Below are 12,915 nucleotides of genomic sequence, written 5' to 3' on the forward strand. Positions count from 1 at the left end.
CATTATAACTCCCTCCTTAATCTAGATGTTCTGACACGAGGAAAGAGTATTATAATCTCCTCTGTGGGAGGTACAGAACTACAGTGCCTGTTGCTGACAGGCTTTCCTGCTGCACGGTGAGACTTGCAATTAGTGACAGCAAATGGAATTCTCAAAATATTCCTGGGCTTTAGAGGACATCAGGAAACTAACAAAGGACTTAGAAAATGGTAGGAAAGGAAGTAAGAAGGAAGGTGGCAGAAATAAAGTAAGCCAAAACCTGATCTGCAAGCAAGAAGCTCAAGAGAAACAATTCAGGGTGCCAGAGAACGAATGCCAATTTCACTGTAGGATCTCTAGAGGTCTGTGCACTCTAAACCCCAGTTCCCATCACATGGTAAGTTGGAGGAACGGAACCTGAGCTTTCCTTAATAAATCAGGACCCTCAAATGGAACCAAAGTGGTACAAACCAAGAACATGCCCAACCTCCTGGCAAAAGAAAGACAAACCCTCCAAAAAACCCCACAGGATTAAAAGAGATTAAATCTAAGTTCTAATAAATCTCAGAGCATGCAAGAAAAGAAGCCATGTGAGAGCAGCATATTGAGGGAAATTGAAGACTTTAGATACTGGAATGATCAGATACAGAATAAGAAACATCACACGTTAAATGTTTAAGAACACAAAAGAGGTAAAAAATGAAGAAGGATCAAGAGCCTATCAAAAGCAACAGGCCAAGTATGAACATGGAACTGAAGGAAGTTAAAACAGGGACCAAAAATCACTGAGATGTAAACCACAAAGGATGGTGGAGCAGCAGATGAGCCCCAAATGAAGGATTTCATGCACTGCATGGAAGAAGTGAAGACATTCCCCAGAATGCAACACAAGGAGGCAGGAGAAGAGGGTGAAAGCTAGCTCGAGAGGCATGGAGAACAGATGCAGGTTTAAATAAGAATCCTGGGAAGTACAGCAGAAGGACAGAAAGAGTCAACATTTGAGAAGACAGCAGCTGAGCATTTTACAGAAATGATAAAGGATCTGAATCCAGAAATACAGAAAATGCACAGATACCAAGCAAGACAAAAAAATCTTCAACTAGACATTTTGTGGTAAAGCTACAGAACACCAAAGACTAAGAAAAAGGTTTTAAGGGAAGCCAGAGAGAAGAGGCATTTAAAAGAATGACCAGATGAGGAACAGTGTTTAAAGCTGCTACAGTGGTAAGGAGACACTAGTAAAATGGTACCTGTAAAGGTTGACACGAGTATTTTTACTGTCACTCCTGCTAATACTATGTCTAATGCATATTACACCAAGTACACTGAAGATTGATCTGGAGCAGAGAAAACAGAAAGAATTATGACCCTCAAAAGAAGGGTCATGCCAATGAATTTCACAACTCTGGTGATCAAAAATTCTTACAATTCCTCAAATTCTTAGAAAAATATATAATTTATCAAATTTGAATCAAGAAAACCTGAACAATCCTAAAATAATTCCAAAATGCTTAAAGAAATTGAATGAGTGGTTAAAACCTTCCAATTAAAAACAAAACACAACACACCGGTTTCAGAAGGCTTTTATAGGAAAAACTAAAAACTGCTCTAAGAACAGATCATTCCAATCTTATGCAACCTATTTTATAAAATAGAAAAAGAAATGTTTGACATGAGGTTCTACAACTTCTAAAACAGGATCATTCAGAAACAATGTGAGGAAGGGAAATTTAGGCCAACATCAGTTGTGAACTTAGATCCAAAAATGCAAAGTACTAGCCTCCAAAATTCAGAAATATAATTCATCACATTTATATTCATGAAGAATTATACAAGGTTATCTCAGTTAATGCAGAAAAAAATACACGTTTGGAAACTTCAAAACCTATGTATGACTTTTTATAAATCTTACCAAACTAGAAATACAAGCAAACTTGATCTGATCAAGTATATCTACTAAAAATTTACAGAAAACTTCATTAACTAAACATCAGGAAGCCATAAATGATGAAACGCTAACAGAACTCTTTAAATCAGAGCAGGATGACCAGCTTTCTTCTGTCTATTCACCCATGTACTGGAGGGCCGGGCCAGCGCCCAAAGACAAGAAAACAGACTAACTGACTAGCTTCGTCGTTATTCACAGACCATCTATCTGTCCACCAAGAAAACAAACAAAAAAATCTATAGACAAAATGTTGGAATGAAATAAATCATACATACTCACTTAACCCAGCAGTGGGGATGAAATAAATGAATGTGAGCTAAATTCAAAAAACATGGATAAATCTCAGAAAACCGCTGAATATAAACAGCAAGCCACAGATGATTATGTACCATGTGAGGCCATTTTTATTATACTCAAAACCAAACAAAACTGCACAAGGCATTGTTTAGGGATATGAATACTGGGGGTAAAAACCATTTTTAAAAAGAAGGGTAACGGCATAATGCAGAGGAGTGACTGCCATCAGAGGAGAAAAAGAACAGGATGGAGGAGAAGCACCCAATTAGCTTCAAATTCTAAAGTTCTAGTTCTTGAAGCACCATGCTTCAAAACTTGCATCTATGTTATAGATTCTTTAGCAAATGTATCAATTGCTACAGAAATAAGATCATTTAAATTAATGGGATAGTTCAAATGATTGTTAGAAATTCCATATGTAAGTGACCGGCTTAATTAAAGCTCCTGTTAAAGACAGCTCCTTTGTACAAATTTCATTCACAGAAGGGTTGCCACAGGAAACACAATAACCACCACAAAATATACAGTGAATCAGTGTCTCTTACTCTGGGGAAGGAGTACAGCCCTTAAAGGATTAGAGAAAGGGAAACACAGTAAGTGCCAGCCAGCCATGAGCCAAGTACTCAACCAGAGGTCCTCAAGTATCGGTTTTATTCCACAAACCCAAAAAGTCCATGGAGAGCCTTCTGCCCAAGCCTCTCCCTCCAGCCAGCTCTGCAACAAACAGACATTAGGCCTTCCCTTTATAGTCATAAAATAGACCTCACACCAACCTAAGTACATGAATAATGTCTAGATAACCAACACTTAACTTTCAGAACCTACAATTTAGTTCTACTGGAGCTCTCCAGGTAACAGTAACCTGGCACTTGTCCAATACAATTTGTGGACAAGAAAGACTGTAAGCTTAACTGATCAAGAACCACAAGTAAATATATTATTCCAACTTTGAAAAGAATATGTAATCACACATGGACACACTGACACATACGAAGATTTCAATCTCACCAATAGTCAGGAAAACACATATTAAAAACAGTGGGTTTTCAATATGTCAGTTTGCGCATGTTTGTGCGTGCACGCGCACAAACACATACCCACACACCATCTCCAGTGTTGGTTAGGGAAATTTACTTGCAACTTCCACATAAATTTCCATATAAGTTTATATGATCTTTTCAAAAACCATTTGGTAATATGGGTATTTTAAATGTAGATACATTTCGAAACATCTAATAACTTCACATTTAGGTAGCCATACAGGAAAATTCTCCCACGTTTCCAAAAGAAATTAAAAATCACAAGAATATTCTTTGCAGCATTGTTTGTAAAAGCTGAAGGAAGGAAATACATGCCCATCATTTTTTATGTCCTCAAGTAAAATTAAAGAATTAAAATACCACATTTTAAAACAAGAATCTTGAAAGCTAAACGGATTTAACAAAAACTTACTTCAAAAAGAAAGAGTATGGAGTCCAGCTCCTCCCTTTGTGACTTATTATTCCCTGGAATATATTAAAAAGTATTAGTTATCATTCAATGTGTAAATTTGAGAATCTTAAAAATTATGTTATATTGAAAGCATTTAAGCTTCAACATGCACTCATTTATTCAAAAACTACCAGGGGGTAGCACGGAATCTGTGTCAGGAATGTAGACAGACCCCCAGGCTACACCACCTGAGTCCACATCAAGCAAAGCTGCTCCTCGTTAGCTGTTTAAACACAGCTTCCACGTTTTCCAAGTCACCGTCAGCTGTGGAAGGCAATATATTCCTTTCTCAATTAGTTACATACAAGAGGGAAGGCACAGCAGAAGCAAAGAAAGAGTTCTACCTTTTTTTTTTTTTTCAAGATTTTATTTATTTATTTGACAGAGAGAGATCACAAGTAGGCAGAGAGGTAGGCAGAGAGGCAGGCAGAGAGAGAGAGGAGGAAGCAGGCTCCCTGCTGAGCAGAGAGCCCAATGCGGGACTCGATCCCAGGATCCTGAGATCATGAGCTGAGCCGAAGGCAGCGGCTTAACCCACTGAGCCACCCAGGCGCCCCAAGAGTTCTAGCTTTTTTGATGTGAAGAGGCATAGAGCAGTCATAACTTTGAAAAGCCATGCATGTCTTCAGGCCATGTGCACTATCCTTTTAAGGGTGACAATCATAGAAACCACAAAACCTACAGTAGCCAGTTACATTGATTGTCCAGTCTAGGTGCTAAGGACCTGCACTAAGTGCTTGCCATTAAGCATCTAACTTAGGAAGCAGCAAAATGTTTCTTGAAAGGGCCGGTAGTCTGTATTTTAGGCTCTACAGGCCCCTCTTGTAATCACCCAAGCAGCCATGGGGAACACATACATGCCATGGGGATGGCTGTGTCCAAAAACAAGCAGCCAGCTGTAAGCTGTGTACTCCTGATCTATTGGAATCCCACAGCTCTATGAAATAAGAGGGTGACAGCAGCTAATATTTACTGAGCACATATTATGTGCCATACTCTATCCTGAAATCCCAGGATACATGCTAACCTGTTTGATGCCAACAGGAGGAAGCTGAGTCAGAGAAAGGTGAAGTAGCTTGCCCACAGAGAAACAGCTGAAAGGACAGGGCCAGGATCCAAACCCAGTTTGGCTCCCCAGGCTACACTATCCTGTCATCTAAATACTGAGCAGATTGTGCAGTGTGACATTATTGGCTTGATTTTTCAAAGAATATTTTATAAAAGGGTAAAACCATAAACATAATACATTAATAATACATATGGGGTACGTGGGTGGCTCAGTTGTTAAGCGCCTGCCTTCAGCTCAGGTCATGATCCCAGGATTCTGGGATCAAGCCCCTCATCTGGTTCTCTGCTCGGCAGGAAGCCTACTTCACCTTCTCCCACTCCCCCTGCTTGTGTTCCCTCTCTCCCTGTGTGTCTATCAAATAAATAAATAAAATCTTCTAAAAAAAATAACACATATAGAAAGAAATGCATGCAGAGAAGGACTAGGGACCTGGGCAAAAACATATGCTTCAATTTTCATTTCAAACACTTTATTTTTTTAAAGATTTTATTTACTCATTGGACAGAGGGAGAGAGAACATGAGCAGGTAGAGCACCAGGCAGGGGAAGAGGGAGAAGCTGGCTCCCTGCTGAGCAGAGAGCCAGAATCTGGGGCTTGATCCCAGGACCCTGGAATCATGACCCAAGCCAAAGGCACACACTTAACCAACTGGGCCATCCAGACTCCCCATTTCAAACCCTATAGTGGAGTCTGAATTTTTTTTTATAGTGCACACATACTAATTTTATGTCTTTCTTTTGAAGTAAATTATTCTGTGGAATTCATGCCTTCTGTGGCATTCTCCTTCCATTTTCCCTGTAGCCATTTGTTGTCCAATTAACAGCTGTATGAGAGAACGTTCCAAGGAAACAAAGATGCTAACAACCATTGCAATCTCCCAGCATTGCTGAGTCTGGCAAGAAAGGAAGCTTAAAAGCATATAACTTGTGGCTAAAGAACATACAACGTCTAAAACTTTCTGAATCTTAAAAAAAAAAAAAAAGAAAAAAAAGAAATTAAAAAAAAAAACCTTTGTGTATATAAAAAAAAAATTGTAGAAATGCTTACCTTTTAATTTCAAACTATTTTCCAGTGTTATAAAATTTTCATAGAAGATGAAATATATCTGAGAATAGTTGGTCTCAAAAAACTGTTTAAGATCACTTGCATCCACATTATCTGAAAAGAAAAAGTTACCATTATGACAATAATCTTATACAACTATCGGAATTCACAAACCTTTTCAGAAATGAAGGAAAATAAAAACTAGTCACTATGAGACAAAACAGAACAACAAAAATAGTATTCCCATCCATTTGCTCTCCACAAAGAGATCTCAGTTGGCCTGGGGCCCCTCCTCCATAGGCAGACCCCTCCAGGAGACTGATTCAAGGGCCCAAGAGCCATGGGGGCACAGCATTCAAAGAGGAGCTAGAAGGCTAGTACAGGTCTGGAGAGGGAAAAGATGCCTTCCTGTTAGGGGTGGGGAACAGAAGTTCGTGGAAGATGTGGCTTTCACATAGGCCATAAAAAGGGATAGGTCTGTCCATCTGAAAAACAATTCTGCTGCTGGAGTCATACATGGTCCAGTCTCTCTGCTCCTCAGCTGACCTGAGACCAGCTCAAGAGAACTAGCAGGCACTGCCTAGCATCCCCACCCACTTCCACCTGGGCCACTGGTCAAAGCCTTCCCTCCAGCTCCCAGGAGAGCTGTTCCACTCCTGTTTGGACACAGGGAGGTCTACCACACGTTCCCAGAGTTGCCCTGAGCAGTGTTTCTCCCTGTTGGACTAGGGCTGGTCAACCAGGACTATGGCTAGAAAGGCAGGTTGTACAGGGAGCTTGGCCCAGCAATAATTATTAGCGCCCAGCAGCAACACAGCCACTTCATCCAGGGGCCCAATTATCCCTCATAACTCTGGTGGGAGTACTCAGCCACTGTCAATACACCTTTGTACATTTTCCTTAGCCAAGAGGTTGTTTGTACCATTTACAACAGGGTCCTGACCAAGGTGTTAGCTCTTGGGAAGAATACACTAGTCTTCTCAAGAAAATTAAGAACAGCTTCTTCAAATTCTGCAGGGATTACTCAAGAAACAAATGTACATCTATTCAGTCTATGATAAAGTGGATTCAATTGAATTTTGGGGTCCTAATACTGTGACTAGATGAGAATACATCCATTATTATATTTAAATTCTATAAACTTAACACTAACACTGGTGAATCTAAGGAGTTGTTTTCCTCTGAGAACCATATAGGGTTTTTCATTAAAAACAACAACAACAACAACAACAAAAAAAACCAACAACAACGAAAAACAAAACAAAACAACAACTAACAAAAAATTGACCTGGTTCTTTGAAATAATGCACAGAAGGTGTTTGTAAAGTCATATCAGCTGCCAATTTCACATTCTATTTTCTGCTCCCAAATAAACACACAGAGCAGTGGAAGTTCCTAGTAACTAACAAATTTACCTGCATGAGTGCATGAAACTAGTATTATCATTCTTATGAGCTATGTGATCTTGCCGAGGAATCCTTGAGAGCCTTTCACAGAATGTGTGGTTCCAAGAAAGAATTCTGTTCATTTTCACTCCAGTATGAACTGCTAGCCCATCCACCCCTGTTTCCTCTGAAGCATATTTCACCAGTCAGCTCCTACTGGCACTCAATAGTTGCTGAAATATCACCAGTCTACCCAGAGACTAGGTCAGTGCCTCTGCTTTTGCCCCATTGGCTGGTTCTCCCTGGGTCATAAAACACATCTCACTTCACTTCATTCCTGATGGAATCCCTCCCAATGGAATTATTGACTTAATTATGAAGGAATGATCTGACTTCTTTTAGAGATACCACCAACCCTACAGAACCCCCAGTCCATCCCATTCATCATTATGTCCCCTGCATCTAGCACAGTATTTATCTAGTTCAATATCTTCTTGAATGAGTTGAATAAAAGAAATAGCCTGTAACATATATGCACATTAACATATATAACATATAACAGTGATAGGATAATGGCCACAAAGTGCAAACCATTAACTAGATCATATGCCTATAGGCATATAGGAAAGAAACAGCCTCACCCACTTTCAAATCCTGGGGACTATCTAGAAGAGATTTCACCCTTCTGCTGAGGATTCCAGATTTCACCCTGCAAGCTAGACTCTCAATGTCTGCTGCCAGCTGAATTTCTCCACAGGAGGGTCTATAAGTCTCCTCAAATCAAACATGTCCAAAGGACATGTCCCCTCAAATTCTGTTCTTCCCTCAGGCCCCACCACCCATCCAGCTGCTCGTTGTCCCAGGTTCTTCTCACTCCTCACAGCCCATCTCCAGGGTGACAGTTCCACCTCTAACATGCTCCAGCCCTGGGGACTTCATGCCCTCCACGGCCCTGCCTGGCATATGTCACCATGAATCCTCACCCAGGCAGCAATATGCCCTCTGCCTGGGCTCCTGCTTCGGCTCCTCCCCTCCACTGGCTGTCCTCCACCGGTCAGCAGAAAGACTGAACACTGTAAATCAAACCCGGTCCTTCTTCACTCAAACCTCCCAGTGACCTCCAATAGTTCTTACAATCCAAACTCATGACCACAGCCTACAAGGCCCTATGTAGTTTCCTCCATTCAATGCCAATTTCATTTCACAGCATTCGTCCTTCACACCCCACACTCCAGCCACCATGGCTTCTTTCTATTCTCTGAACTTCTCAAACACATTTTCCATTTGGGCTGCCTCTAGTATGCTGCCCCCACCCCCAGAGCCCACAGAGTTCATTTCCTCTCATCCTTCAGAACTGGGATCACACAATACCTCTTCAAAGAAATCTAAAAGTGCACTGTATATCATGCTTCACATGCCATCCGATCGCCCTGCCTTCTGCCTTCACAGACTCTGTAATGGCTGGATGCCTGACTGCTCACCAGTGAACAGGCCTTGGACACACAATGTCATAAGCAAGCAAGCAGTTTCCCTGGCATTGAGGATGTGGGTGGACTGACACAGCAAGATGGCACAGTGAGGTTACTGGGTGATCGACGACTCCCTCATCTTCCCTGGATCCTCGTTGGTCCATCAAGTGTACTCAAATAGAGCAATCTGAACAAAGAGGGTTAAGGCTGAGGAACACTCATACAGACTGAGGTGCTCTCATGCAACCAAAAGTCCAGGGAATAGCCACCTTCCTCCTCAGCCATTCACTATCTTTCTTGTGGATGAGGGAATGGATGGGACAGAGCTTCAAGTACTCACCATCAAGACAATTAGATACCTTTCAGGTAACCTGATAAACAGGGAAACTAAGAGCACAACATGTATAACATCCTCAGTTTTATTTATAAATATGAGGACTGCTTCTTGGTCTAGGAGTCCTCTTCATATAATTTCTTCCTACTACAGCACTTAAGATTCATTGAAATTCTCTCATTTATTCATTTCCTTCTTCACTGACTATCACTCCACTAACTAGAATGGAAGCTACATAACAGCAAGACACTCATCCGATTTGTTCATGGCTCTATTCCTAGCCCCAGGAACAGAGTTTGGGATCCAAAAGGTACTGAAGGTGTATTTGTTAAATGAATAAACAATCAATATTAAATATTTTATATCTCTAATTCAATAGCTGAAAGGACTGATTTGTCTGATTGTTTAAAAGCAAGACTCATCAGGTGAATCTTTAAAAGTAAGCCTAGACCTTGGAAATGGAGACCACAGATACTGTAATTTAGCATCCTGCACAAGGGAAAACAAGAAAGTAAGAAAGGGTTGATTTTTAACAGGGCTAACTTCAAGAAGCATAAAGACAAGGAGGAAGGCTTCATTCAGACAAAACAATGAACAACAACAAAAAACAAACAAAAACAAATATGACAAGAAACATCCTTAGACAGACTTTCTTTTGAACTTTCATTTGAACATTACTGAGCCAGTACCCATGCCAACTTGCCTTTAGCCAAGTGCTAGGAAATTCAAAGACAGTAAGACACGGACTTTGAGGGTACAGAAGGAAACAAGTTAACGCAAAAGGCACCATGATCAAAGCTGATTCAAGGCATCAAAGCATGGAGTAGACAAAGCCACTTGGAGAGGGTGGGAAGATTAATTAATTAATGTTATACATTTATGCTTTATAAGACACTTTCAGATATTTCTTTTATTGGACCTTCATTCATAATCCTGTGAGGTAGATAGGGCAGGTGTGATTGAGATAAAGAAACCACAGGTTCTATGTGACTTGCCCAAGGTACCACAGTCAGAGATGTGGGCAGAACTCCCATCTGGTCTCCCAACTCAAATCTGAACCACACAAAGGTCACAGAGACAAGGGGGAATAAATCAAAACAGAAATCAGGTCAGGAATATATGAAAATAATCATCACCTTGGGGATGTAAAGGAGAGCCGAATAAAAAAGAGCAGGAAGATAAGTAGACACGTGAGAAATGAGGGGAGTGAGTGGCACAGAAAATGGGAACAGTCAATTTCCCCAAGAAGGAGTCCTGAGAAGCAAGCACCTCAGCACTCATGGTGAGCAGTAAGCAAAAGAAAGGAGGGAAAAGTGCTGAACAACAGAGCCCAGGCCACAAACTACCTTTGAGGTGGTGATTTTCAGCCTTCACAGACACTAGCACACTGCCTTAACTATCATCACAGTGCCCAGAGAAGTACATTCAAACAGAGAAACAACCAGCTGAGAGCTTTACAGGGCTAGCGGTCATTCCTGAATTTTTTTAAAGAAATCTTTAATTTCTTATTCTCCTTTACCACCAACCAAGAGCCAATATACTGTTTCTATTATTTTCCCACTTTATCTCAAAAACAATCTATAAACCACACACACCAGCTAAAACCTCTTGTTGACAATTATTTCTCCCTATCTAGCTGAAAGGCAATAGCAAAGGTTGAGGGCAAAACCTCCAGAGCAGATTGCCTGAGTAAAGTCCAGAAGCTACAGGGTCTTGGACAAGTTTTTTTTCTTTTTTCTTTTTGTTTTTCAGTGTTCCAAGATTCATTGTTTATGTACCACACCCAGTGCTCCATGCAATATGTGCCCTCCTCAACACCCACCACCAGGCCCTCCCTAACTCCCATTCCCTTCCCCTCCAAATCCCTCAGTTTGTTTCTAAGGGTCCACAGTCACTCACTGTTGGTCTCTCCCTTTGATTTCCCCCAACTCACTTCTCCTCTCCTTCACCCAATATCCTCTGTGCTGTTCCTTATGCTCCACAAGTGAAACCATACGATAATTCACTCTCTCTGCTTAATTTATTTCACTCAGCATAATCTCCTCCAATCCCATCCATGCTGATAGAAAAGTTGGGTATTCATCCTTTCTGATGGAGACATAATATTCCATTGTATACATGGACCACATCTTCTTTATCCATTCATCTGTTGAAGAGCATCTTGGCTCTTTCCACAGTTTGGTGACTCTGGAAATTGCTGCTATGAACACTGGGGTACAGATGGCCCTTCTGTTCACTACATCTGTATCTTTGGGGTAAATAGCTAGTAGTATAATTGCAGGGTCATAGGGTAGCTCTATTTTTAATTTCTTAAGGAATCTCCACTAATGTTTTCCAAAATGGCTGCACCAACTTGCATTCCCACCAACAGTATAAGAGGGTTCCCCTTTCTCCACATCCTCTCCAACACTTGTTTACTATATTGTTAATTTTGGCCATTCTAACTGGTATAAGGTGGTATCTCAATGTGGGTTGTTTCTGTTTATTTGTTGTTGGGGTTTTTTTTTGTAATTTTATTTTTTTCAGTGTTCCAAGATTCATTGTTTATGCACCACACCCAGTACTCCATGCAGTATGGGATGGCTCACCCATCCCCTCACTCCCCACTTCTCCAAAACCCTCAGTTTGTTTCTAAGAGTCCACAATCTCTCATGGTTTGTCTCACCCTCCAATTTCCCCCAACTCACTTTTCCTCTCCATCTCCCCATGTCCTCCATTTTATTCCTTATGCTCCACTAGTAAGTGATACCATATGCGAATTCACTCTCTCTGCTTGACTTACTTCACTCAGCATAATCTCCTCCAGTCCCATTCATGTTGATACGGAAGTTGGGTATTCATCCTTTCTGATGGAGGCATAATATTCCATTGTATACATGGACCATATCTTCTTTATCTATTCATCTGTTGAAGAGCATCTTGGCTCTTTCCAGAGTTTGGCAACTCTGGCCATTGTTGCTATGAACATTGGGGTACAGATGGCCCTTCTGTTCCCTACATCTTTATCTTTGGGGTAAATACCCAGTAGTGCAACTGCAGGGTCACAGGTTAGCTCTATTTTTAATTTCTTAAGGAATCTCCACACTGTTTTCCAAAGTGGCTGTACCAACTTGCATTCCCACCAACAGTGGAAGAGGGTTCCCCTTTTTCCACATCGTCTCCAACACTTGTGGTTTTTGGTCATTCTAACTGCTGTAAGGAGATATCTCAATGTGGTTTTGATTTGAATCTCCCTGATGGCTAGTGATGATGAATTTTTTCAAGTGTCTGTTAGCCATTTTTATGTCTTCTTTGGAGAAATGTCTGTTCATGTCTTCTGTCCATTTTTTGACATGATTATCTGTTTTGTGTGTGTTGAGTTTGAGGAGTTCTTTATAGATCTTTGGATATCAGCCCTTTGTCTGTAGTGTCATTTGCAAATATCTTCTCCCATTCCATGGGCTGTCTCTTTGTTTTGTTAACTGTTTCCTTTGCTGTGCAGAAGCTTTTGATCTTGATGAAGTTCTAAAAGTTCTTTTTCGCTTTTGTTTCCTTTGCCTTTGGAGACATGTCTTGAAAGGAGTTGCTGTGGCCAGTGTCGAAGTGGTTACTGCCAACGTTCTCCTCTAGGACTTTGATAGATTCCTGCCACATGTTGAGCTTTTTTATCCATTTTGAGTTTATCTTTGTGTATGGTATAAGAGAATGGTCAAGTTTCATTCTTCTATACATAGCTGTTGGACAAGTTTTTGAAGCACTCTGCCTCAATTACAAAGTCAGAAATGGGGCCAACAATGGTTCCTATATTACAGGACTGCTGGGGGTAAAATGAGCATGTCAGAGTGCAGTCCGCATTACACAAATGTTAGTTGTATTATAACTGCCTAATTCCTGAGAAAGGCCATCTCACCAGGTGGGAA

The 12,915-nt window shown here is 40.8% G+C and overlaps 1 protein-coding gene across 8 annotated transcripts in view; it reads right to left on the bottom strand.

Annotated features, from left to right (window-relative positions):
• RALGAPA2 (Ral GTPase activating protein catalytic subunit alpha 2) overlaps positions 1-12,915 on the bottom strand; it is a 322,083-nt gene that overhangs the window by 287,667 nt on the left and 21,501 nt on the right. For 7 of the 8 annotated variants that reach the window (XM_045078460.1, XM_045078458.1, XM_045078459.1 and 4 more), the window contains exons 2-3: positions 5,832-5,942; positions 3,677-3,729 (exon numbers count right to left, since the gene is read on the bottom strand). In XM_045078460.1, coding sequence (XP_044934395.1) covers positions 3,677-3,729; positions 5,832-5,942 — 164 coding nt within the window. Of the gene's footprint in view, positions 1-3,676; positions 3,730-5,831; positions 5,943-12,915 lie in introns of those variants that run through there. The other variant, XM_045078462.1, reaches the window with a different exon arrangement.

This window comes from Mustela putorius, unplaced genomic scaffold (genome assembly GCF_011764305.1).
Source record: "Mustela putorius furo isolate JIRA1106 unplaced genomic scaffold, ASM1176430v1.1 tig00000253_pilon_pilon_pilon, whole genome shotgun sequence".
NCBI classification, from domain to species: Eukaryota; Metazoa; Chordata; class Mammalia; order Carnivora; family Mustelidae; genus Mustela; species Mustela putorius.